At 41.4% G+C, this 27,360-nt stretch overlaps 1 protein-coding gene and 1 long non-coding RNA gene across 4 annotated transcripts; one reads left to right on the top strand and one right to left on the bottom strand.

Annotated features, from left to right (window-relative positions):
• Window positions 1-182: 182 nt before the first annotated feature.
• On the bottom strand, window positions 183-14,778 carry UPB1 (beta-ureidopropionase 1). Of its 3 annotated transcripts, XM_064675473.1 has the most exons (10): window positions 14,600-14,778; window positions 13,767-13,938; window positions 12,113-12,200; window positions 11,321-11,415; window positions 10,143-10,304; window positions 7,534-7,703; window positions 5,710-5,791; window positions 4,838-4,880; window positions 3,437-3,591; window positions 183-598 (listed from the first exon to the last, which is right to left on the bottom strand). In XM_064675473.1, exons 1-10 carry the CDS (start codon window positions 14,698-14,700, stop codon window positions 515-517), a joined length of 1,152 nt encoding a protein of 383 aa, XP_064531543.1. In that variant the 5' UTR covers window positions 14,701-14,778; the 3' UTR covers window positions 183-514. The 3 variants fall into 3 exon arrangements, with proteins under 3 accessions (XP_064531543.1, XP_064531545.1, XP_064531544.1); XM_064675475.1 differs by lacking the exon at window positions 5,710-5,791 and having other exon boundaries at window positions 3,437-3,557; window positions 14,600-14,766; XM_064675474.1 differs by lacking the exon at window positions 10,143-10,304 and having other exon boundaries at window positions 14,600-14,766.
• LOC135424323 (uncharacterized) lies at window positions 13,832-24,945 on the top strand. Its single transcript, XR_010435149.1, has 4 exons — window positions 13,832-13,962; window positions 14,404-14,704; window positions 16,534-16,607; window positions 24,128-24,945. It is a non-coding gene; the product is annotated as an uncharacterized LOC135424323 (long non-coding RNA).
• Window positions 24,946-27,360: the final 2,415 nt, after the last annotated feature.

The following is a 27,360-nucleotide window of genomic DNA, read 5'->3' as shown; positions in this document are numbered from 1 at the left end:
CAACTAGGAGAAGTCTGGGACATTACTCAGCTCTGACAGAACTGCATCAAATAGTTTGTAGTTAGGGGAGAAAAAAAATAAACCTCAGATGAAAACAGTTTATGCCTCCTTTCTCCCTAAAGTACACATTTGATTAAAGGGTAAAAACTAGAAAGCAGAAGTAAACAAAGGCACAATGCAAATATCATGTAAAAATTTATTTTCTGTGAACTCATCATCAAACTACATCACAGTATACTGTACTGAATAAATTTCATTATCATTTTATATCAATGTGTTCCTACTGGATGTAGTTCTAGTAAAGAACAAAACTTTTCATTCATTACTGTAAATAACAAACCAAACACTCAAGAAGCCACTTTCAATTATTTTACTTAAGACAGTTTTGAATCCTATTATTCAAAGTTGGTTACAGGAAATTAAACTGACAATATTAAAAGAACAACTTGTGATCCACAGGACAGCTATCATCCAACAGTACCTTTTCATTTTTCTTGTAATGAGATGCTCTCTCTTACTCTTTGATGATATTGGGTACAAAGTAAGGCTGGGTTGCTTCAGCGAGCTTTTCTGCATACATTTCATATCTACCAGTCATCTGGAAAAGGAAAATCAAAGCTTCAGTCCTTTCAGTGAGCTATGAAAGTACTTCAGTAGAAAATATTTATATCCACTGTTTTTCTCTTTTTATGACAACATAGGATTTAATTGTCCCAAACAGCAAAATCATAATTCACTCAGAATTCAAGACCTCCAGTGCCTTAGCACAAACTAACATACTTTTGATAAAAGAACTTGCACTGTATTGCCAATAACTGTGCTTCTACACATAAAAGATGTATATTTCCACTCTAAAAAGTCAAACTTTTAAATGAACAGCTCTCTTTCTCTTTACAGCTCTCCTTCACTGACAGTCATGTCTGCTGACTAATTACTTAAGGCTATTTTGGTTATTCTGGATAACTGGAAGTTCAATTTGAAGGGTGGACTTCCTTGCTTATGCATCAACAATTTTTTAACTAAGTTATGTCAGTGAAGGCAAAGGAGTGTATCTAATTATGGCTTCATGTCATGTCTTTGACAACCAATGAACCCTGCTGCCAGCAGTGCATTTGTGTATGTGCCACTGACAGAATTTGGGTTGCTCTTACTTTCCCCTTTAATTAATATGAAATAATATGAAATACTATTAATGGTTTGGGCGATAAGAGCAAGTGCTGAAGGTGCTGAAATACAGCACTTGATGTAGTGTTGTCATCCTCTCCTGAAGTGCACAGACCACAATTGGCTCTGGGAGGAGCCAGCTACTTCTTTATTGCCAGAGTATAACGTAGATAATTTGTTTAACTCCTTTGCTCCTCTAAGTTAAGCAAAGACATTCTACTGAACGTCCCTTTCAGGCATCACTGGATGCAAACCACAGATCCCAGAGCAGGTTAAATAGGCTCCTACTTGCTATCAAGGGTTTTCTGCAATGGGTAACTGATGATTTCACACTTCCTCATTCCCCTCATCAAAACTACCTCTGTCTTGGCCACAAATGAGAGGAAAAGGAAACAGCCACCCACTGTCATATAAACAAAACCACAGCTGTGCCTTATGTGCCAAAAGACCAACAACAGCAGTCCACACCATCAACACACAACTAAGGTGCTGAAAGCACAAGACTTGAGGACAACAAAAAATACACAATTCTACACAAAACAGCCAAAGGTCAGTGTTTTGTTTTTACTGTTTGTTTTTCCTAATCAGTGCAACTGCAGTTGTTCAGATACCCTTACTAAGCTGTTACAAGCAATGCTCCATGTGCTTCCTGACACACTAAGTCTACTTGCAATAAGGGCCTCGGATTTCAGTGGGAAAGCAGAACTGAATATCTGCCTGACTTAAAAAAATGGGAATCTCTCAGCACAGTTTCATTCCACTATAACAACAACCACATACCTACCACAGGCATCTGCAAAATAACAAATGCAACTCTGTCCAGAAGATGACCTGAAATGACTTTTTGGGTTTTGTCCCTATATATGGACTAGCAACACTATCAAGGAAATTAAGCTCTAGCTCAGAAATTATTGCATTTTCATTAAAAAGCTTATTCAGCATTTCAAATCCACAGAAAAGTTGCCTTTTTACATCACACTAAAATCAAAACACCTTAGACAGTACACCACATTATAATGCACAGGATGCAAAAAAACCAGTTCTGTGAAATAAATGTCTCCTTGCAATAACATGATATGATATTAAAAAATCGACACTCCCTGCAAATGATTACTTATTTTAAATGCTAGGTGATCCCCAAGAACCTACATATATTGTGACAGTTGCTAGCCTGGAGTTCTTACCTACTTCGTTAGGATTTAAATTATGCTGATCTTAAGAGTAGATAGGAAAAACTTCTAATCTCTAGGAGTACTGAGGACTAAAACAAAAGACCTGTCTCCCCATAAGAAAGCAAGATGTTTTCTTCATCATCAAAACCTACTTCAGAAGTTAACACCTCTTTTCTCCTTTTGCTTGCCTTCTTTGTTGTTCCAACAGGGTATTTGTGGGGTCTGTGGTAAACTTGATCAGATTAGAAAAAGGGAACTAGAGTGTCATCTGGTCACCCCACTAAATCAGTATATAATACTTATACATATAGCACCCTATACAGCTTGTACTGGCACAGCTGAAGGGTTAGCAAGCTGCTGTGCTAAGCCAGCCATTTCTTCAACCAGCACTGCTGCTGGACAAATTAAATCAAATTACACCCACAGGAAAGATGATCCAAATTCGCTTTATCTCAGAATACAAAGAAATAGTAACAAATAAGTTTGTTAAAGCCATGTGGAGTGGCTTGCAACCATCTTAATCTGATTTAGATAAATTCAAAAGTGTGTTAGGATGCTTCAGAGACGACTGCACACAGTACAGAGGTCTTTCTCTGTAGCTCCAACATAGCCACAAATTCAGGGAGTTAGCACTGCAAGAAGTTTGCACTCAGAAAGTTCTCAGAAGCTTGTGGGTTTGGGTTTTCACTGAATTTCACCAAAACTACAATTAAGGCCCTAAGAATATATACTACTACTGCATCAGATCAGATCAAAGGCCCATCTCAGCTCAGAGACAAATGCCTACAGACACTGCACAAGGAAAGCACAGACACTTCCCCAGCAGCCCTCAGAGCTCCTGGCAATCCACACTTAGGGTCCAGAGGCTCAGGTTTTCATTTGAAAGCTACTGGCCTAGTTTCCCTGAATTTGGCAACTCCTTTTCCAAATCTGTTTATGTCTTTAGCCTCCAGAACATCCTGTTAAATTAGTTCAACACTTTAAGCTCTGGACTGCTACGATGAAAAAAAAACACCTGCCTTTTAGCTATTGTAAGATGCTGGGATCATTATGAAGGCTTGTTGTCTCTAATATTATATTTTCTTTATAATCAGGCTTACCTTAAAATTCCACTCGTCACTGACTTGCCTGCAAAGGTTCAGATCCATCTCCACCACCAGCAGTCCCTCCCGAGTGCGGGACAGTCCCGGGGTCCTGCTGCCGTCGGGTGCTGCTACGTAACTGGAGCCATAAAAATGGCCCAAGTCATGGTGAGCTTAAAGAAATGTTTAAAAAGCCTGTAACACCATCTGCAAATAAGTGTATAACTTAACAGGCAGTGTCCCATAAAACCTGGCTCAATTTCTTACGGTTGTTCACTCACTGCCCTTTAGGCAAGGTATCATCCTGAAGAGTCACATCACGACCCTAAAGGAATTTCAGTTTTGGCCAGTAATTTACTTTCATGCACTGTACACCATCGAATTAACAGGAAAAACTCACTGCACTGCCTTTTAAATAATGCATGATTATGCTTTCCCATTATTAAGTCTCTGAACTAAAGGCTTTGCTTTTATTTTTATTTAGCATTTAAATGAATTCTAATTGTCAAATCATACATTTCCCAAACAGCTGACAGAGATTCACCCAACTGACTTTCAATACAAGGTCAGAGGTGAAAACAGTGGGATTTGAGGCACGGAAAAGATACTATTTCATATTGCACAACTCTTGAGTTGTGCTAAAAATCAACCACATCTGTTGTACTACTAAGCAAGGGACACCACTGGTCTTTTTCATGCAGCTGCTAAAAGCACTTAGCTCCAAAAATGGCCAAAAACCAGGCTCAGGCTCACTCTGGATGAAGCCAGAAGCAGCACGGGTTGGCACAGGTCAGATTCTAGTGTTTCAACATACAAGTACATACAAGCAAACCTCACGTTCTTCTTTGATCATTCTCTTTAACTTCCAGCAAATCTGGGAAACTGGAAAAAAATGTCCTGGCTGAAGATTCGGGCTAGGGCTATTATTGTTCACAAACTCACAGAATGGTTTGGGTTGGAAGGGACCTTAAAGATCCTCTTGTTTCAAATCCCTGCCATGGATAGGGACACCTTCCACTAGACCAGGTTGCTCAGAGCCCTGTCCAACCTGCCTTTAAACACTTCCAGGGCTGTGGAATAACTCTTAATAATCTTAAAACTGGAAATACAATGTCATGCATGCACTGACAACAAAGGCTAACTTGTGGGATTTCTGTCTCCCAGTCCTCCTGCATTAACTCTCAGTCCTCTGGAAGTGTACAGAAACCTCAGGTATCAACTTCTGGCAAGCACATATGAGGTACCACCACCATTCCTATGAAATACTCCTTCTCTGCAGCTAACAAACAGCAGTGTTAGGTGAGGCAGTAACTAGGCACTCCAGCTGCACAGGGAAGACACTTGCAGGAGAGCCATCCTTTCTTCAGACTTTCTCGGTAACAATTATTAGCAACCCCTGAATGTGATTTCTGAACGTACCTTTTCCACCATCTCCAGAAGTAAAAGCATTTTTGTAGTGTTCCTGTGAAACAAGAGGAATCCATAGGTGGCAGTACAGTTCCATTTCATTCCAGACATCCCTGCTAGTCTATCATATTCAGTTTGGAAGTTCATATAAATCTACCAAGATTTTTTTCTGGCACACTAACAGCACTGTCCAAAGGGACTCATCAGAGGGGCCTAGTTTCAGTGATGGATGGGATAGAACACGAGGTCTTTTATCACTGCCTGTTGCTCACACACTTTGGAGAACATGTCTTGCAACTGTTACACAAGTTTAAAAAAGAGGCAAAGGAGGAGATATTTAATCAAACACATCTTTTTGGATCACAAAAGGAGGCCAAACATATTTACATAACAGCAAGAACAAGTCTGGACTTTTGTAGGGAACCTCATTTAAAAAAATACAAAAGTAGGGTATTTGTACCAATCTGAAGACAAAAATGACCTTTTGTGTGCAATACTAATTTTCATTATAGAATTTTACACTCCAGAAAGAGGTAGTATCTGTACAACAGCCACCAGCTGTGTACCACTGATTTGAGGATATATTTAATTTTCAGTCATTTTGGCTAAAAGAATACTGATACCCCCACAGACACCAGGAGAGTTTGCAAAAGGGCAGGTGCTTATTACAAAGATTCGATTCAAGAACAGGAAGCAGCTGCAACCAAAAACGAAGCTGCCAGCAAGGAGGCAGCTCTCAATCTCTTTATCCCTGTCCATCTTCATATCACATCATAAACCCTAACACAGTAGTTAGACAGTAATGGAATCTCTGCATCCTAGTGCTGTTAGTCCATTGCCTTGAATTAACTCCACCAATGAAATGAAACGATGCAGATACTCACTGTTCCCACTCTGTTGATGGGGCAGGTGAAGCAGTGATTTGCTATGGCAGCGTTTCTGGCTTCGATCGCCCACAGCGGCTCGCTGCAGGATCAAAGAGGCAGCAGGAATTCACTACTTGTACACTTCTGGGCCCAAATTACATCCTGACTGTCTCTCCTGTACATTGTCTGTCAAGCCAAACTCAGCTGTTAAGACTGATCTTGCTGTCCCAGATATCCCTAGATAGACCCAAGCACCACATTATTTTCTGTGGAGTTAGAGGTGTGAACGACTCTATCTGATAAACTGGTAAATGTGGCTTTGCCATGGAAAAAAAAAGTTACCACGTCTCAAGATTTTCAAAGCAATTAAAGTGCAAAATATTTTACTTTCCAAATTATGCAGAAGATTTGCACATGTGCTGACAGTCCATTAATTTTCAAAGACCAAACATTATTCTGAAAAAAAGTTGTAAGGGATTCATACAAGTTGCCTCCTTTTTTCCCCTCAAAATGGTCCAGGAGAAGCTTTTGCAGCAGTGAATGAAAAAAAAAATAATTATGGGAATAACAATAATAAAAAGAAATTAAAGAAAAAAAAATTCCACCAAAATTTTCTACTTCTGCTATTTCAAGCACAGTTTTCATAGCACTTTCCAGAAAGTCATTTTCCCATGCTGGGCTGATAGAAAAGAAAGTGAGTTTAACAACATCATCCCAATAACTTCACAAAAATTATTTATTAAATCGGTCACTAAATTTACTAAAACTAAGAACTGAGACATGAGGAATAAAAAAATTCCTTCTAACAAGCCTCTACCTCTTTTCCAAAGGAAATTCCAATTCTGACACATGTTTAAAACTGAAGTAGTCTTCTTTTTATTAAATAGTTTGATACACAGGGATCAGACAAGTCAATAGGAGGTCTGGAAGTACTCAGAGCTTCAAAACAAAGGTGATACAATTTGTACACTCCTGTGATAGCAAGTACCTGCCAGATTTGGAATCCCAAAACAGGCTGCAAGCACTCATTAATCTGCCAGTCGGACTCAAGAACCTTCAGAGATGGTCACTGGGCTGATTGCAAGGACTTGGTTTATTGCCTCTTTTCTCAACTGCTTTGAGTCTGGCAGTCAGCTCTTTTTTAAGAAACAGGGATTTTATTGAAAAGCTCCAGCAAATTACAATTTCACAGAAGAGGAGAGACAGGAAAAAAAGGCTATACCCGAGGAGTGACCCCAGAGTTAGCTAAGAAGTGTATTTTCTTAGCCCTCTGAGCTGGTTTTAATTTTTCTTTTAGAAAATCATCCAGTAGGGTGAAATTAATGTCAATCTGCAGAGGATTGATCTCAAGGGAAAGTTTACACTGGTTCAGTCTGGTTCAAGAGGCCTGATAATCACAAAATTGCCGGGAGTTAAAAAAAATGTTTCTCAGAAAAAGGTTTCTCAAATTGCAATTTCATCCTCCTACGTGGACAACACAAGCTGGCAAGATAAGCCTGGACATAAATGACTAATGTCTGTCACAAAGCACAAATATTACATGAATTATCTAAATAAACTCTCACTAGCTTTCAGAACACCAGCTGGATGCTGGCTAACTCTGTCTCAAAGACAGAAGACCTGCAGATGTACAAGTAAAGTTCTGAGACAGCATCAGTGAGTGGGAGCAGAGTGGCAGCCCAAAACTCCAGGTGGAGAAGAAGGGAGGCTCCTTTGTGAAGGCAGAACAAGGAGGGTACACCTCCGGTTCCAAGACCTCAGCAAGGTGCTCCTGAATGCCCAGTGAGGGGATCAGAGGTCAGTTAACCCAGAAAGGGAGCAATAAATCAGTTTGTATTTTACCTGAGTTTCCCAATAGTGGCTGAAGGGTTAAAGATGATCTCTGCCCCATTCAAACTAAACATGAGCCAGTTCAGAGGGTGATGGCGCCCATAGCAAATATTCACAGCAATTGCTCCAAACTGTGTCTGAAACACTGGGTGTCCTGTATTTCCTTCCATATAGTAAGTAGACTACAAACAAAACACAAAAAAAACAACATAAAGGCAGACTTCTTGAAAAAAGTGAAAGGAAGTACCACCAACATTGCTTTGACACTTCCCAGTTCCTGACAATCAGGTTTAAATCATTAGATCATGGGTGAGGACAACACCTTTCATTTAGCACACAGTGCACTCTAAGGAGTGTACACCAAAAAGTGGCTCTTAGGCTGCTGAGATCAAATTCAAGCCCCTTTCTGTTCCCTCTCTCATGCTACATCTAAGCACTGTGTGACTATGGCATAAACTCTTCTATCAAAGCTAGAAGTTCCTACAGAAGCTTAGGGCAGATCCACAAATCACTAAGCTTTAGGCACCTCTCTCAGTACATTCACCATATGAGAAAATCTTCCTTCACAGTACTTTTATTTGGATCCTGCTAATTGAATATATTTCCATTTTTTTTTCTATTCTCAGTTTTTCCTATCACAATAGGAGAAGAAAAATAAGAATGCTGTTGCTTCGGGGAATTCATCAGCTCTTATTTCTTTATTCCTCACCAGAGGTCACAATCATCTCCACAGCAACAAACTGTGATGGCTCAAGAAGGATTGATTTTTGTTTATGTGCCCTCCCACACATGGCTGACCAGGGCACAGACCAATCTTTCGCTTTCCATTTAGTTCTCACTGACTCAATGGGCATGACTTCAGCAAGGCTCCTTTCCCTATCTGCTCTACAGAGACAATCCACAAGAAATGATTTCAAACTCAACATTTCCTTGAGGTTTAACTTTGTTGATAAAGAAAACAACATCAAAGTAGCACAGATGAACATAATCCTTTCCTGTAGCCTGGGTGGTTTCCAAAGTTGCTCTATCAGAACTGCTCAGGTCAGAAGAATGGACTTAATGCTCTGCTAACAAAACTAGCTAAAGACAGTGCTGTTTTGGGCAAACACTGCCTGATTCTATAACAAGGCAGACACAAGAAGAAATGTCAAATCATTATAGTACACCTGCAAGCCATAAACAGATTGTTCTGTAGTAATTCTGGCATTTAGGATTCTAAGAACTAACTTCTTTTAGCAACTAAGCAAAACTCTTACTGAAACTCTTATTTATATTTGACACGAAAAAGTAAAAATATTTTCTTTTTAGGTGTTTTTTATTACAGTTTCACAGCTGGAAACAACAAGTTTCTTGGAATCTGTTGATGCTCCACAAAACAGTCTGGAAAACTGAAAGACATCATATATTAGGACAAGCAACAGGAATTTATTTTTTTGTTGGATTACACAAGGAACAAATAAAAAAGCGTGGAAAGTAACTAAGGGGGTTGTGAGTTACTATTTTGAGTTACTAAAGGACAGACCTGATAAAATAATATTAAGTAACAAAATAATGGTTAAAAATAGAAGGTAGCACTGGTGACTGACAGGCCTGTGCCAGAAATGGATTGTGTAGAACCCTTAACAGCCTCCTCTGAAGAAACACAAACCAGCCTGAACAGGGCCAGGATCCCAGGTCAAAACTTCCAGAGGTCTTTGAACATGAATTTTCAAGACCCAAAAGTAGTTTTTAAATTAATAAAAAAGCAGTTTAGATTCTGAAGCCTCAGATTGGTGACTGGAGCATTCAGACAGGGAACAAAAACAACTGCAGGTATAGAGCAGCACCCAGTGCTTAGAAGAAATGTCTCTGTTATTTACTCACTTTAGCTGATAGGGAGATATTTAGTCAGGTAAGACAATGCATTTTTAGACTTTGGTTAATTTTTAATCCTGATCTTTCTACTTGTGATAATTCTATGGATGGATAAACACATTTCAGATCTACCAGTTTTCTTCTGACATTGCCTTTACTGCTAGTTCAGCTGAAACTGATTCTCCAGGATGGCCTAAAACCTGCTGGGGGGGCTTCAGTGGCAGCAATGTGATCAGTAAACAAGATGCCATAAACCAGCTATTCAGTCACAAGTGTAATGAATTAAAGGACTCTGCTCAAAGAAACACAAGCAAAAGAACTGTCATTTCCAAGACAACCTCACAGAGAAACACAGAAAGATTGTAATGTTCACACTTGAACCATGAAACAATTGCCCTGCAAATTGAAACAAGTTCAACATGCACACACGAAAACACTACCCAAGACAATCGTGCACAACAAACATAAACAGCTGGGAATTAAATGACTTTTTTTTAAAGATTCTCGATGCTTTTGTAGTTTCCGCCAGGCCAAGGAAGATTACATGACAAGTATCATTTGTCTTCCAAGACTCATCGCTCTCACAACAATTATTAATTCCTGAGAAATTAACTTAGTATAATTTCATCTGAGAAAAACTGATTTGACAGTAAGTGAACCACATTTTCTAGAAACACATTACATTTCCTGCCAGTAAGACTGGCACAGCACATGCTGGCACAAAGAGCTGCAAGGTAAGACCTGATAGTCACCGTGCTGCATCTTACCTCATTGAAATCTCCAACCCTTGGGATGTGATTTTTCCTACTTTTGCCAAGGACAGCCCCAGAATTAGAAATGACCACTGCAGTATTCCACAGAATTCCACCGTGTAGTTCGTCTCGCTCCAGGATTGGAGACACCACAACCATGTTATGTTTCTTTGCCAGCTGTACAAATGAACACAATTTCTCTGTTAAATAAACACAAACCTGCAGTACCTCAGACTGACAGACACCACAGCTCACTGAAAACAGTTATTTCATTGAAAACAAAAATTAAAACAGCATTATGTATAGTATAAGTGTTAAGTGACATAGGTATGAGTGAGAAACACAGCAACTTCTGCCAGTTTACTAGCACATTGTCTTTTCCTTCAAATCACTTCTCCCTCTTTTATTTCTCCAAGCTTCCATAGTGTCATTAATTCCACAGTGAGAAGCAACATGTTCTTGCCCTAGATCAGACTACAGATATTATACTGGCCACAAAAGCTTAATAGCTCAGTGCATATCTGGGAAAATCTGACATCAAAACAGTCTTTTGTTGTTTCAGTCACTTGTAAATGAAAATAATTGAAATTGCTTATTTAAAAAAAAAAGCTGTAAGAAAACAAAAATAAACTGTGCCACCCTTCTAATCAACAGTCTCTGGAGAAACAAGAACCAGACAATAACAAATCTCCTTGGGTCCATAAAAAGTTCCCTACATTTGTGTCATTCCAGAGGGGGATCCAAAGAGTTGTGTGACAGTGTTCCCTGTTCAGAAAAGGCTGCTCTTCTCCTCACACTTCCATGCAAACACTGCTTAATGCTCGACTGGTCTAGGAAAGAAACACCATTTAAATAGAAATTAAAAATATTTGTATGAAGAACCATTCCTCCCATTTAAAATTCAGGAATAGTTTAATGGGCAGTTTCATTTGATTTTCATGGTAAAAGGCAGTCTTTAGATGCAAAGTAGTTTAAGAAATAAATATTGAGCACAGCTGTTGTCCATTTCTACTTCAACTCACTATGGTTGTATTTGTCAATCAAGTTGAAAATTTATCTTTTATTATTTCAGTTTTCTCAGTGATACCAGAATGGCACATAAAGAAGAAATCCACGCTGATCAGTGGCAGTTATGGGCTTGGGATGGAGGATGGATGTGGGTTTGGGCTTTTCTGCTTGGTTGGGTGTTTTACCTCTTGACAGAATTTTGTTGTTGGCCCATCCTCTGCTGACTCAGCAAATTCAGTCCAAGGCAGTTTCTCTCTTGTACAGAAAGCAAAGGGCATGGCTGGAAAACACCAAAGCAAGACAAAATTCACAAGAATGCTCATGTCACTCAAGAAATACATACTATTTGCATGAACACAAATTAAAAATTAAACAAGAATGATTCAACTCTTTTTCTTGCTGAAAGGCAAAAGGTATTTAAAAATATTTTTAGCAAGGGCAAGGAGATTTGAGCCCACAGAGAGCAAAGCAGAAGAGAATGAATGCACTAAGTGATGTCTCAGCAGGGGCAAAACCACAAAACACCCCAGCCACCAGTGTACACTCTCTGTACCTGTTTTCACAAACATTTCACAGGACTTCTTTTTGGGGTTTGTTTCTGTTAAGCCTCAAACACCACATGCTACTTAAAACCAGATTTTTAAATTTTAAGTACCTGTCTAGAAAAAACCCTAAAGTTTTAGGAGAAAAAAAAATGAGGAAAGAATCATGAAGAGTGCCATGAAGGAGCTACAAATATCACCATTGCAGATTATGCCAGTCTTCAATGTGACAGACTTCATACACATCTTCCATACACTTCTCCTAACTCAGGCTCTTTGGTTTTTCCTTTAGGAAGCAAATCAGTAAAGTCAATTGTTGTATCTTGGAAGATTTCTGCTGGTTAGTCACAAGGCACATTTCTAGTACAGGACACCTGTTAAAATAGAAGGAACTTGACACCTGACAACTTAGAAGGAATCATGGAAAATACTCACTCCAGGCCTCCTGGAAACACACAATGTTGACCCCACACATTGCAGCTACTTCCACAATCTCCTCAATTCGTCTGTGCAGAGCAGCCACCTGATTGTGAGAAATGCCACACTATAAAAAAAGCTGCATGCTCTAACTCACTTCTCTGTTAACAGCCTGGTTTTACAACCTTTGTTCACATTGAGTTTATCTTGCTCTATACTTAGTGCCACTGCTTTCAGAGGGAGTAACTCAACAAGCTATCATTCTTGAACACTGATAATAGAGTCAGATATAGATTTGTAAAAGCATTTAGATGCTGAAAATAGAGAAAGCATTCCAAAGGGATTCTAATTCCAAGGTTGCAACATTTATATATGTGGCAACCCATTGCTGACTGACTGCAAAAAGCTGAAAGTCTTAACAGAATCAGCAAAAATCATAATTTTGCTGCTCACTGTGAACAATCTACAGAACAATGTTAAGTAAATGTGAATTTGAAGTCAAATACTCAGAATCTTAAAACATGAGGCCAGGACGGTCTATTTCCTTGGTTATCTCCAAATCCTGCTTGTACATGTGGATCTTGGACACTCTCTAGAAGTTTTTAACTTCAAACTATTTTCTAAAGTCCTCTGTCCAAAGAGCTAAGCAATTATTACCAACAAAAACCATCAAAGCATTTATTAAGTAGTTTTCTAGAGTATTCTACTTAAAGATAAGCATAGGTGTAGCACTTTGCATTGCTACTTTCAGGTGTCAATAAAAAAAGACTCAAGACAAGACTGCAGCGACCTACGAACTCAACAGCTGTATATTTACAGAAATAGTTAACTAGTTATTTATAAGGTAAAATCATTAATACAACTGGTACTTTCTTCAACAGCTGCTATACAGAATCCACAAACTTGATCCATTTACTGATTTAATGACTTGCATCTGTGACACGTAAATCTTTCCAAAACAAATTACTTCAGAAATGTTCTGTCCTGTCACTGTACAAAACTAGTACTCCAGGAGATTTTATAAATATGGTATTTTCTTTCCCTTTTTTAAAGCTACTCTTAAGAGGCTATTTCTATACATATGTGTCACCTCAAAACTTTTGTGTCCAAGATGTTGAGATATGATGGTCACAGAATCATTAAGGTTGGAAAAGACCTGTAAGATAATCAAGTCCAAGTCACCACTAAACCATGTTATCTTGTAATAAGATTTCACTGACTGTTGTACAAAGAATAATGAACACAGTTGTATTAATCTGTGTTTACTCTAATGGATTTTCCTATAATGGAACATTTCTCAATTAAAACAAGAACTGCACCTGTGGTTTCCACCGGTTGCCATCCCTTTTGATTTTGTGTAAATGATTTTATGTTTAATTTTAAAGGTGAAGGATTTTCAGGTGCAAAATGAGCTACTAAATATTGAGCTTTGGAAAAACTGCAAGCAGGTTGGGCCTTCAGTAGGGAAACAAAAGAGATGTTTCTGAGAAACAATAAAACTGAATGTGCCATCCAAATCTCTTACAGGATCCTACACTGCAGTAATGACGGGTCTTACACTGCCATCATTAGACATTTCATGATGCAGATTCTAAAATCAGCAACTGAACCATGTTATTTCTCAATCCAGCAGAACATGAGTTACAAACGGCCCCGGTCCCAGTTTCTGTACCTGGACTGCCACTGGTGTGTCTGTGGGAAGAGGAATTTTATTCTGTACCAGTCCCACTCGAACGATACGTGGCCTTCTCAATTGCTCCGGAGCAGCTTCAAATCCATAGCCCAGCAGCTCAAAATCTCTTTCCTGAGCTGCTGACCATGCAGCACTTGGCAAATTAAGTTTTCTGGATTGAACAGGAAACAAAGACGTTTCAGGATGAGATGTTCTCCTTTTCTGCTCTGAGTGCAGTGGACCCAGGGGATCACAAACACCGTCTAACCAGCAGACACCCAAGCCCCCACGCTGCCATATGCATCCATCAGCCAAGGACAGTGGAGCAGTGGTCAGGTCGTGTGCAGGTCTCACCCATCACCTGCATGGCACCAACTTCCCAGTGTCCCCCTCTTATCTGTCACTTCCAGACACCACCACCTTGCTGCAGAGATCAAGGAGTACATACGTACAAACCTCCACCTGCCTGCTGGATTACAAGCACTTCCCCTCAATGTATTTCTCCTCACGTCTGATCCCCACTTTTCCAGCTCTCTCTCCCCGACGCCACGACCTCCCAGTCTCTCCTCACACTTTTCACTCCTGTCAGTCACCTTCTCACGCCTGGATCACCTCCAAACTGCCCCGGTCACCTCAGCAGAGAAACACAAACCCTACTCTTCCTTCTCCCCCTCAGCCCAGCCCTGTGTCCTGCACACCCGCCCTCACACCGACTCCCTCCCCTCACTCCCGGCCAGGCATCCCCGCGGAGCGGAGCGCCGGGACACCGGCCGGGTCAGGACAACGACCCGCGGTTGGGGGCGAGCCCGCCCTGGCAGGGCAGCGCGGCGCACCTGGCCTCGCGCCCGTAGAGGATCCGCTTCACCTCGGCGAGCTCCCCGGGCGGGATGTGCCGCTCCAGGCAGGACTCCAGCGACTCCAGCGACTCGGCCATGGCGGTGAGAGCGGGCACACGCTGCCCCTCGGCCGCTCGCTGCCCCTCGGCCTCTCGCCCGCCCGCCCCCCGCACTTCGCCCCGGGCGCCCCGGCGGGACACGCCCCGTTCCCCTCACGGGCCGCGGCCGTGGGTGGCTGTTTTACCCCTTGTGCACCGAGCGTGGCCAAAAATGCGGCGTCCCACCCTGAAGGGGAAGGGAGAGCCCAGGAATTACTGGGGGTCTGAGGGTCCTCAAAACAAACTCAAGAAAGCGTCATTAGCAAATGGCACAATTAGTGTGGAAATTGGTAGTTCGTGGAAATTAAGTTAGTCCGTGCCCCCAGCCTTATAAGCACGCAGCAGTGGGGTTTGGATAAAGGGATAAGATAGAAAGGAAGAGAGAAAGAGAAAGTTAAAGAGGGGGAGAGAAGAAAAAGACAGACAAAAAGATGAGAGAGAGAACAAGAAAGAGAGAGAAAGGGAGAGAGAGAGAAAGGGAGAGAGAGAGAAAGGAAGAGAGAGAGAAAGGAAGAGAGAGAGAAAGGGAGAGAGAGAGAAAGGAAGAGAGAGAGAAAGGGAGAAAGAAAAAGGGGAAGAGAGAGGAAGGAAGGCCAGTCATTCCAGGTGATACAATGTCCAGGGTCCTGCCCCTTTGGCCATTCACGGTTCTTTTAGGAGCTTTTTACAATGATGCCATGCCAACAGAAAAGCTTGGAAATAGGAGGTTATAAAATGGCAGTGGTTTTCACCGATATTTGTGTGTCCATTTCAGTTGCACTAAGACTCTGAACAGCAATAAATAACTTTGACTTTAACGTGGATTTGAGGCCCAATATAAATAGAAATCCATCCCAAAACCAGAGTTAATGTCAGACAAAGGATTGAATCAATTAAGACTTTGATCTGGGACAAAAATAAAAGTGCATCTAATAAAGAACAATCCCTTCAGCAGGTACCAAGTCAACACTCAGTTTAAACCAGTTATTCCCACTGAGCCTTCTGCTTCAAAACACATGGAAATTCACAACGTAGCAACTGGTTTTCTCATTCAAGTGAAGCACGAAGTCCAGAGGTGGCTACACATGTCTAAATATATCCCACTGAGGTTAAGCACTATTTTATGTATCTGCTGGAAGATGTAACAACGTTCAGCACTTAGCATTTGCAGTTGTTACGTATTTTGAGTTAAATATTAAGCCTTTTAGACTAAATAAAAAAAAGAATGTCAGGGAGAGAATGTCTAATATTTAACTTTAAGCAGAAATTGTCCAGGAATAGTCTGGTTTCATCGAGGCATTTGGAAAGCTGTGATTCCTTCTCTCTAATTCACCCTTTTTAGCCCCAAAAGTTGCAGTGATGCTCTGCCTGCCAAGCACACCAGGGCAGAAGCACTGCTCTGGGGCGTTGTTAGGGGCAGGAGCTCTTTGGAATAACTCCTAAAGGGCACGCTAACTCCTGTAAACAGAAAATACCTCACCCCTTTACTCTTTGGGGGACTTTTCAAGATGAGCTAAACATACAGATGATAGTATGTTACAAAGCAAAAAATGTTGAATAATAAGGAGTAAAAAAACCCTCATCATTTGAAAGGAAGGAACTCTTTAGTCTGAATAGCTACTACGTTGTCTATTTGCCCTGTGCTCAGCAGTGTAGCATCTACTTTTTCATGACCAAGGGCCTAAAAACCTGTTCTTAGGAATTACTTTTCTTTCCCAAACCTATTTCTGAAGGGCAATAATAAGCAGTGACTGATACATACATGGTATTTTTCATCTGATGATCCTAATTTGCTGTAATGGCCAATTTTAAAGGTACCTATCAGTAACATCTTGTTTCTTTCATGACTGGTAGATCTCTGAACATTGCAGAAGGGAAGATCAATGCAGAAATCAGCTGACAATACAGGAGGGAAATGAGGAGGCCAAGTAAGTTCATTTCCATATCAGCATACTCAGGATGTCAACAGATAAAGCATTTCTGGAAGATTCATAGAAACAAACAGAAGGGGCTGGGTTTCTCTGGGAACTGTCCGATTTCTTTTCTGCCTGGACTGCAAATTAAAGGGAAAAACAGCAGGTCTATTTTGTATCCAGCTCCTGGAGAAGGTCACATAACTGAACTTTTCAAGCTTCTATTCTTAGTGTGAACTTTCACTGACTTCTCTGTTGGTGCCTTGTTTATTTGTAATTTAGTAAATTGTACTACATGTAGGAAATGGACTTCATGGCAATAAAACTGAAGCCCCTGAAAAAAATACTCAGGAGTGGTAGAGACCTGAAAAAACAGAACATTTCCTGTGCACTGTATCAACCATCCTGCAACAGTGCAGTGAGGTCCAGACTGCATGGAGAGGAAATGACAAGCCTAGAATTACTAATAATGATGAAAGGAGACCAGGCTATTCCATAGGGACGACGTGTATATAAAGGTATAACTCCAGCCAACACAATAAACCTTCAAAGCATGAAATGTTAATGTTGAGCAGGAAAGTAACCTAATAAAGGAAGATGCCTTCCATACCCCAGACAAAGCATATTAGAGGGCTTGGATTTAAGTCTGAATGTTCCACCTCAGTCACTGCAATTATCTGTTTAAGTAGGATGCTTGAATCCAGATCCCAGTTCTGGTTTTGACTTCTTCAAACCTCTGTATTTAAACTTCTTCCCAGTTCTGCATTACCTGGACCAAGTAATTGTTTTGGGAAATGGCTGAACCTTTCGGTATGAACCCAGGCTATAATAACTGGTTTTGAGGAAAATGAGTATTCTATGGAACAAAAGTTCTCTAAAATGAGGGAAAATTCCTACAAAACAGTTCTGAAGCGCACATGCTTTTCATCTCTATTGCCCTCAGTCAGGGTGGTCCAGAAAGTCGGATGCAGAAGTCAGGACCACACAGTGTAATCTGCACAGAAAGCAGTTCTCATGCACTGAAACCCAGCATTGCAGAAACTGGGCTTTGATAATCCTGGTCCACACACTCTGTGCTGCAAGACTGTTCCCAAGAGTTCATGTAAAACCCCACAATAGCACCCTGGCATTAGTCAGAAGCACCCTGGAGATTGAATTTAAGAGCCAAATATCTAGAGTTCAGGCTAAAATTGGGAAAGACCCAAGAAAAGATTTAAACAAACAAACAAAGTCTTTCCACTGTAGCCCAAGATAGGAGCAAAGGCTGAGCAGCATCACGTACCAGAGCAAGTAGGCAGGATTAATGGCAGTGTTTCTGTCCATCCTTCCTAAGTTGGTAGTATGTACATGTACTCCCTCTGAAACACCCAGCTTCTTACAAACCCTGCTACTGTCATGTGAATTGTGTCTCCAGGCGCTTTCTTCTCCTGTCAGGCCTTGAAATGGGTCACACAAAGTTCCCCAGAGCAGATAAATAAATTAATAACTCGTGTCCCTAGTCCAGTAACTGTCTCAGATCACCCACAGGGTCATGCTGCTGGTTATTAACACCTATCAAGGGATTTGGGTGCATGTGGACCCAGACGTGTCTTGCAAGGCCACACGATATTGGTGCTCTGTCCAAACTTACTTTCTAGATGCTGCAACAGCCTGTAGAATGACCTCCTACAATGTCATTTTCCAGTGGCCACAAAATAAAGTGCTGAATTGTACTGCAAAAGAGATCACTGAAATAGGTCATTACATTGCTTCACCTCAAATACAAATTCCCTTGCTTGGTTTGGAAATGTAAAACAATTGGCTTGGAACACACCTGATTCAAAACATTTCAAGTGTAAGAGACAGGCAGTGAAGAGGAATTAGCATAATAAAAGTGTAGAGAGAGGAGACAGGTCTAAAATACAGGGGGGGAAGATAAAGCACTGGCTTCATGCTCCTGAATACTCAGCTAAAAAAAGGACGGTAACCTTCCTGTCTGTCCTGCTTTGGGTTAAGGGTGCTGCCATGTAGGGAAATCAATGTTCTCTGTTTTAAAGTCACTCCTTTGAACCCTGACCTCTTGCTAATAACACCTAACTTCAGTGGGGGTTTTGAGAGGTTTTTTGCCTTTACACTAGTTACAGACAAAGCTCTCTTCCTATTTCTACTTAAATCCTTTCAATCACTCCTGCCAGTTTTAGAAATGGGTCTGAATGTAAACTGAAGACAAAGAGTAGTTGAGGATTTTTATACAGATGGAAAATTCTGGCCTGCATTTAGATTCCTCACCTTTCCCATGGACTCTGCAAAAGCCACAGGTACAATCACCTACAGAGTAGGAAAGCCAAATTATAAACCTCTTCTATTGGCTTTGTGTCATCTGCTTTTGGCTTCCCACTGTTCTGAAGGCTGGGTGAGGGGAAGTGGCTGAAAACTGAGGAAGTTTATTGTTGACAATACATTTTTTCTGCTCTCAGGCATGCCTGGGACCAAAGCAGTCCCTGAGCAGCCCCAGATCTGGGGAGTGAAACGTAAGTGTTCAGTCACCTTCCCCTCTCTCCCGCAGGAAAAGCCCAGCTCACAGTTTTCAAAGAGTTAAGGTATCTTTGTAAGAGCCCTTCTGTTGTTTGCACTGTTGTCTTTCTAGCTAGAAACATTCCCCTTGATTGCTCTGACTAAATCACACCTGAAAATGTATCTTTAAAGCAGAATAGATTCACAGATTGGCCAGTTTCGCCAATTAAAAACTTCATCCTTCCCTGGAATATGGCTGTCTCCCTGGTGCACAGGAAGTGCATTAAAGAAGTAATAAACACTCATAAAACACATTTAGTGATCTAACATTTAAGAGCAGAGTTCTTGTTCATTACTGTAACTTTCTGCTAAATTACCACCAACGAGATTGCTCATGGGCTCAAAAGGTCAGTGTTATTTTTGCTGTTCAAATCATGGAGTCTGGGAAACAACTGTGTGTAAATTGCTGATAAACTGGAACAAAGACAGAAGAGAAAAACACTGAACATATAAGAATGCAAGTAAACCAGCAGGAAAGGAGGGGAGGGGAAGAATCTCACGGACAGTTTATTAAAAGAACAAAAGAATAAAATCTGGCGCATTTGTTTTCCACGGGTTCAGGAAGCCCGGTCTTTAAGCACCTACTATAAATAGTGTTCTAATCCTTCATCAAAGGGGGTAGTAGTCTATACCAAAATGAATGAATTTTAGGTATAATCTGGGAAGAGGAAGATGTCCCTCCCCTCATAGTAGGAGAAAGATCTCTTGTTTCAATCCTTGCAGAATTTAGATATTTCAAAGTGTAAGAGCTGGAGAGATGAGGCAGAGTATGGAACATGTTTCTATACTGCCAAATTCCTGGCAAGAATATAGTTAGAGAATGGAATTAGCAAACATCTAAGTTGGAACTGAATAATCTGATTTTGGGAAAGACAGACTCGAATTTATCACAAGGCTAAAACTTCAAAATCCTCAAGGATTTCCCCTCTGAGTAGAAGCTCTATGTGAATTCTATGAACTTTAGAAAAGCATTTGATAGGTTTGATAGAGATATCATATAGGAAGTAATGGGAGCTTATTTGAAATTCTAAAAAGGACAACTTTCAATCATTTAATCCTCTATAAAAGACCTGACTGTAAGGTAATCCCAAACAGCTACTTCAGAGACATCCAAGTTAAAAACAAATGCAGATTATAAGAGCCCTATATTGCCCTTAAGGGGAAAAAAGTCACTGAAAAATTATTTCATCCAAAAACCTGCGAATTATTCCCAGGGGGCTCATTAGATGGCCCTGAACCCATTGTTTTCTAGGTGAGAGCTTTGGCTAATAGCTTGGCCAGTGGCAAAGTGGTATTAAAGGATTCAGTATACCACTCTGGCTCTCAGTTGTATGGGTTGGGGTTTGATGATGTTCAAAGAAACTCAACATGGAGCTTGAAGAGGTTTGTTTCCATAGCTTGCCCACTGAATGCCTGGTGGGTAACTTCTAGGATAGGCACTGAATATTCTTCAGGCAGGTTAAAACCTGCATGCAACAGTCAATAAAGGGATACATTAATCTTTAGTTTTACACTTGACAGCACAAAAGGAACAGCAACATCCATTAACAATCAACACCTTGCTTTTCTGGGAAGGCATTCAAGCAGAGAATGAGGAAATTATAATAAGGCTTGTCTCTCACAAAGGATGAGACCCTTCCCACCACTGGAATTATTATGGAAAACCTGCTAGATCTCTCATACAGGCACTGTTTAAAAGGTCCTCACAGAACATTCTCCATATTAAAATGCTTCCCCATTAGTCTCTCACCAAAGCCATTCAACTCACAGCTCCCACTGGCTAGTGGGAACTAGGGCTGCACAAGTAACAGGGGTGGCAGGGAAGGGAAGAAAAAAGGGAGCATCTATGGTATCCCTCTGCTGCAACATGATATGGGAGCACAGTTTTATGCTAAGAAGTGGGAAAGGGGCTTCAAGCTTCAGCTGAATTTGCCCAGTGGTCTGATCCATACCCCCAGACACTCGGTCTCTCAGGATGTCAGGCACTCAGGGCTTTTATACACAGGGACTTAGATTGATACCCAGCCTGGAAACTTCTGCTTCAGAATAACATGATCTGCTTTAGAATTTATTTTTGAGCGACATACTTTTATTCCACAGTGAGAATAATCTTACAGGGTGCTAACCAGAAGTAATATCTCACTTGAACTGCAGACTCCACTGCAACTCAAATCAGTTGTCCAGTGTAAACAAGCCCTTTTTTCAGAGAAGTGGGAAGACAACAAAGCTTGCCATCTTTTAAGGACAGCTCATGGAGGGGATGCTGTGAGGCCTCAATGGCACGTTTGTGTAGTGGAGGCCAATATCTCTGGCTCACAGCAACATGTGAATTTGGGCAGACGGTTGCAGCTGCACTTGGCAAACAAACAGTAGTAACATAAGCTTGACACTATAAATGATGGTTATTGAACCAGTGTCTTCATGAACAGGCTAGATGCTGGCAAAAGGGCATGAGGAAGACAAAACAGAAGTTTAATTAACTTAACAGGAAAGGAAAAATCTCCTAGATAAAAGGAAAAGAGCCATTTCTGAGCCAAGTATTTAAAGGGTTCTCAGACCTTCCCAGGCCAAAGAGTGTCTGTATGTAATGCTGACTTCCTTCCAGCTCTGTCTGTGCCAGAAATAACTCGTCAATGGAGTATATCTCACAAGTGTACCTTTTATCAAAGCCATTCCTGCACAGGAAAGTGATACTTGCTGCTGACATGCTGCTGGCAGACAAGGAAGAAGGAAGCTGCATTTAGGAAGAGTGTAACACATTCTACTATCCTTCCTGAGCCCATACAAATGTCTGTGGACCTGTAATAGCATGAGCAGACTTTCAAAAGAGAGAGAGAGAGCACAGGGCAAGAGGGATCTGCAGTGATTAAGGGGAGAAAGGAAGGATTGATTGGCCATTTCAAGATCTTTGGTGTCTTCAGCATCTTTCAGTAGCAGTTTACCATCACTGATACTGTCTATTGTGTTATGTTGTTCTTAGCTACAGCAGAAGGCACTCAGAGTGAGGACTCTGGGCCATCACACTATACTGAAATCTGGCCAGTCAGGCTGTATACATAGAACAGATTCACATGTTGCCTGAAGATACAAGATGTAACTCTTGGCTTGAGTGACATACTGAAAGGATCATATTGCCTATAGGGTTATACAATCATCCACCAACTGGCTGTGGCTTGCCTCACATGCTCCAGTTCAGGATCTGAGCTTTCATCTAGAAAGAAAAGTATATTCTTATTTTTCCTGTTTTTAAGAAAATATTTCACATGTGAATAGAATGGAGCAGCTGAAATAGCATCTGCTGATGTCCACGGAGAGCCTGAAATCAAAGCCCTGAGAAGAATAATCACCTTCCACCCAAGCATCTCTCTGGCTCCAAAACAGGAAAACTGGCTTTATGAAGGAAAAAAAAAAGAAAGAAAAAATCCTCCATGTTAACCATTTCATTGCTAGCCAGCAGTCTATGGAGACTGGAATTTAAACCAGTTGACAGAGATGAGAAGACAGGATGGGTTAGAAACACAAAGTCAGCAGAAAGGAGGAAGGGAAGAGATTGTGGATGACCTACTGGTGGAGATAATTTTCCTGCTGAGCAATAGTTTCCATACCAGCAATTTCTGAGCAAATTTCTAACAGTAACTGTAGGAAGGGGGGGTTTTTGTTTGGTTTGGGGGATTTTTCTGTTTACCAACTAGACTCCATACTGGACCTTTGGTCCAACCTCACAGTGAAGAGTTCTGTGGGTCCAGAGGAGATGACAGTACTAAATTTATGGGCCAAATATCATTAAGGATGGAATGCAGTCCTTTCCAGGAATGAGTGAGACACTCTTCCCGCAGCCAAAGAGAGGGGCTTTTATCTTTTTCCTTTTACACACAGGCACCCTCCTGCCCCCCCAGTGCACTGCATGCATATAGCCATTTCCTGAAACATTTCAAATTTGTTTTCCTTAGGTTATTTGTGTCTACAGCCACCAGATGGTCTGTGTCAAAGCTGATATGTTCAACATATTATTCCATTATCCTATTAGGTTGAACATGTCCTTCCTCCCATGAGAGCTGTTAAGATATCACCCTTACAGAAAAGAGGCAGCTTTAGTCCCCCTGTCACCTCCTTTCTCCTTCTGAGTAACACACTCTCCTCAGTTAGCACACAGCTAATGTTCTAGTCTATCTTGATATTCTGTGTTCATACCTGCAAGAAATGATATCTGGCCATTTAATATCCAGCTCTCTCGCTGAACAAGCTGCACACATGTATCAAGTGCAATAAAATAACTCCAAAGGTTTGAAAAAGACAGTGATGATGCTTTCTTCTTTTCAAATAACAATTTCCTATATTGTTTTGTAGGACTCTATAATTTGAAATGATCCTCCATCAAGATACCAGTCATATTTCCAAAACTGCCCTCTTGATCTTAAAAAGTCATGGTAAACATCTGCAATTCAGGTCAACGACATTTAAACTGAGGAAATGGTCACCTTTGGTTTTCCTCTGAAGGCTCCTCATGCCCCTGGGAATGGGAGAGCAGAAATTCCTGGCTGGTTTCCATGACCCCAAGGACTGAACATTCTTTGCTTGAGGATCCTTCCCAACCCCTGCAGCAACTACAACTAAGGCAGCTTGTGTCAACAAAGATTATTCAAAAGATGCTGTTTCAAGTTGGTAGGGGTAGAAGGAGATGGGAGAAGAGAGAGAGGGAAGCAGAGGAAGCACCACTGACAGGGAGGGAGGCAGCCAGCACACAAATGAGCGAGTTTACATTAAAGATATGTAGGATCTCCTGGGGGAATACTTAATCACTAGCAACAGTATTAGCACTAGCTCTTGCGTTTCTTCAAGAAGCAAGTCTGGGTGGGAAAGACCCTGGACAAAGGACCCTTCTTTTTACACACCAGAAATAAATGTTTTTGTAAACAATACGTAGCCCACTTCATTTGCATGTCTGGAGATTACCACTTACCTCACATCCTACATTTTCACAGGATTTGTGGGAGAACAGACATCCCCAGAGTCACACGAACAGGAGGAAAACATAGCACGTGGTCCCTGGACTGATCATCTGCAAAACACGGGTCACCTACAGATGTGAGAGGAGCACAAGAATGAGTAAGTGTGGCAGGGATGTGTGATGGATAACTGGGGCATGCAGGGATAAAGAGCTGGGATAGCACTTGTCCCAGACACAGCTAGCCCAGATCAAGTCCTTACCAAATCCAATCTCTAACTGATCAGATGGGTTATTCACAGCACCCAGGGACAATAAAGGAATTATTGTAGCAGAACAAGTGGTAGCAGAAGAAAAGGCACTACTTGGCAAAAGGCAATGCTGCAACACATCTTCCCCCAACACACTTTGCTTGAGTCAGTCTCCAGGGCAAAAGGGAGCCTGCAAAATTTCATATCGATGTTTTACTATCTGCTTGCTCACCTTTTGCATCTTTTGTTCCACAATGGGAAGCAGTCACAAGCGTGTCACTCACAAACATGTTGGCGCTCAGTTCAGTTCCTCCTGGTCCTGGACAATCACCAGCATCAGCTCAGTTCCAGGAACTCAATAAAATAAAGTCTTTTTTAAAAGCCTCCATCAAGCCAGGCTGTGCCCTGGGAAGGCCCTCTAGCACAGCCTCCTCCTGTGTTAATCAGAAAGATCAGTCAAGAGCACGTACTTGCTTCCCTACCCATCCACCTTCCCCTCCTCACCCTCACTCTGCAGGGCATTACCAGGCACTTCAAGAAGAGATGCAGTTATGTGAGTAGGGTCCATATAGCTCCTTCAAGAGGCATCAAAATTCATATTTGTCCCAGGAAGAGGCAGTGTTCACCTCTATTCCTTCTGCATCTCCTCCAGCTGTAAAGTTTTTATGATCCTGTAGCACACAGGTTGTACATCTTCAGAGAGGTGGGCAGTGGTGGGCGAAAATTAACAGAGATGCACCTAAAACACAGAAAGTTAATGAATAAACTGATATTAGGGGAAAATGGTAGAGGTTAATATCAGTAGTTCCCACTGAGAGTGGCTGATGGATCACCATTTACTGCTGATGGCAAAGGGGCTTTGAGAGGTGTTTTTACTGTGAGCAGTGGTTCCCAGCAGAGGAGAGCAGCAGTGGTACTGTTACTGTGGGATGGGACAGCTGGGGGAAGCCAGAGAGTCTCTCACATGTGCTGTGACTCAGACCATATCCAGTCTCTCCTCTAATCCACAGGGGTACCATTTCTCATGCCCTTCCTTGCTGGATTGCTCTTGTCACCATAAATCCAGATGTTCAGGCTTTGGGAGGGAAGAAGCGATTACACCGAAGGGCTGCTCAGCATTGCAAAACAACATCCAGTTAGGCTGAGGTCCTGAGGAATTGCAACACTTCAGAGATTCACTTGAACCTTGCATGCAGTGTACAAAAAATGATACTCTAACTATCCCATCTGCTGGCCCATGCTCCTCTGGTCATGATATGTGCTTAATTTCATATATTACAGGTCTTCAAAGCTTCCTTCTAGCATAGTGTAATTTTCCACTGTTAGCAAGATCTCTTTAGAAACCAAGCCACTACCAAACTACCTGGGAAGCGTTATGTACACAAAGCTGTAGTTTTTGGAGTTCTCCCCCAGGCTAGAAGCAAGATCTTAGTGGAAAGATTCCTTACTTCTTACAGGTACAAAGAACCATTCTCTAGTAATGTTGAATCACAAAATCCTGAATTACCAGTCCTAGAAGAATGCTTACTTACAACACAGTGATTTAGCAGAATAATAGAATAAAAAGGTGAGAGAAGCAGCAGCATAAAAATACCTTCTGACTGACCACAGTTTCAAAATGTGCCCAGCCCCTGGAGCCACAGATTACTGGAAAGAGGCTGGGAACAGCAATAAGAGCTGCCTGCAAATGATATTCCTAAAGATTGTGCAATTTAACCCAGCTATTATGAAGATGGATGGATGCAGGATGCACATGTATTGCTGCCTGCTCCACACAATGGCTAAAATTGGGCAGAGGGAGAAATGACAGAGTGCAATTCGCAAGTAACTAATATGCCTGTGGCCTTTCTTCACCTTTCCATCTCCTTATGCATTAGACAGAATATTCATGTCCCAGGCAATAACCCTTCCCTGTTCAGACCTCTGCATCCTCCTCTTTCCTCCTGTCTCAGTTTGCCAGTTGTTCAGCTTCCCTCATCCACCTATGCTTGGTCTATAAGTATGTTCTCAGTTTCATAAACTAAAAGAAAACTTCTAAAATTACTACCATTTTGACTCTCAGCTGCCTGCATAAAATTCACAGCTTCCATATGGTCTGGGTGAACTCAGAGACTTGATCAAATTGGTGCTTGCTTCTGTTTTTCCTTTGTCTAGTATTTTTTTTTTTACACTGTATTCTTTTTTAGCATGTTTAATGTATACAGCTGCTAGCAAAGCAAGGGCCAAACTTAAAAACAACAACAAAAAATTTAAGATAATTTCCCTTCTTAAATGTAGAAAGCTCAATTTAACCCACAGAAAGTCTCTTTGATGGTTCAGCATCAAGCAGACACAGGAAGCACTGGGGCAGCTATTCTTGGGCCTTTGCAGAGAACTGGAACACAGTGTTTTCCCTTCATGCTGTGGACTGTGCTGTCACACCACCTCACTGTCTGGTCCTTGACAAACAGAGGGAAGCACTGAAAACCCTCTAACGCCCAGCCTCTCAGGATGACTTACCTTGTTTAACAATGAGCCCTTTGGGTTTGTTGAGCCTCCGTGTCTTGTGCATGCAGGGACATGTTTAGCACTTCATCGGAGGCGAAGAAAAACAGCACTTTTATGAGTTGCCAGACCAGTGAACAATCACAGCCAGGAAACCTTGTTGCTCCTGACCACAGCTGCTCATCCTTCAGGGGCACCTGAACTAACTGAAATACAGTAACAAAGGATCAATTATGTTACAGCAGAGAAACACAGGAATGTCTTCCTGAGCACAATTCCAGAATGTGGTCTGCATAGAGACAGTGCTGGGGGAAAACAAAAAACAAAACACAAAGCAAGCAGGCAAAGGGGAAGACCCTCCAAAATAAAAAAGAGGCCTCAGAAACATGAAGTGAGAGGCCACACGAGTCCAAGGCAAAGGGAGGAGTTGCCACCCAGCAACTGCTGGTCACAGCACTCTGGCAAGGCACTGTCCAGTTTAACTGGCCAGAATGTTTTCAGGCTACACCGGAACAAATAAGGACCTGGGGTAATA

The sequence above is a fragment of the Pseudopipra pipra genome, chromosome 18, assembly GCF_036250125.1.
Source record: "Pseudopipra pipra isolate bDixPip1 chromosome 18, bDixPip1.hap1, whole genome shotgun sequence".
Taxonomy (NCBI): Eukaryota; Metazoa; Chordata; class Aves; order Passeriformes; family Pipridae; genus Pseudopipra; species Pseudopipra pipra.
This window is presented reverse-complemented; position numbering and strand designations above follow the sequence as displayed.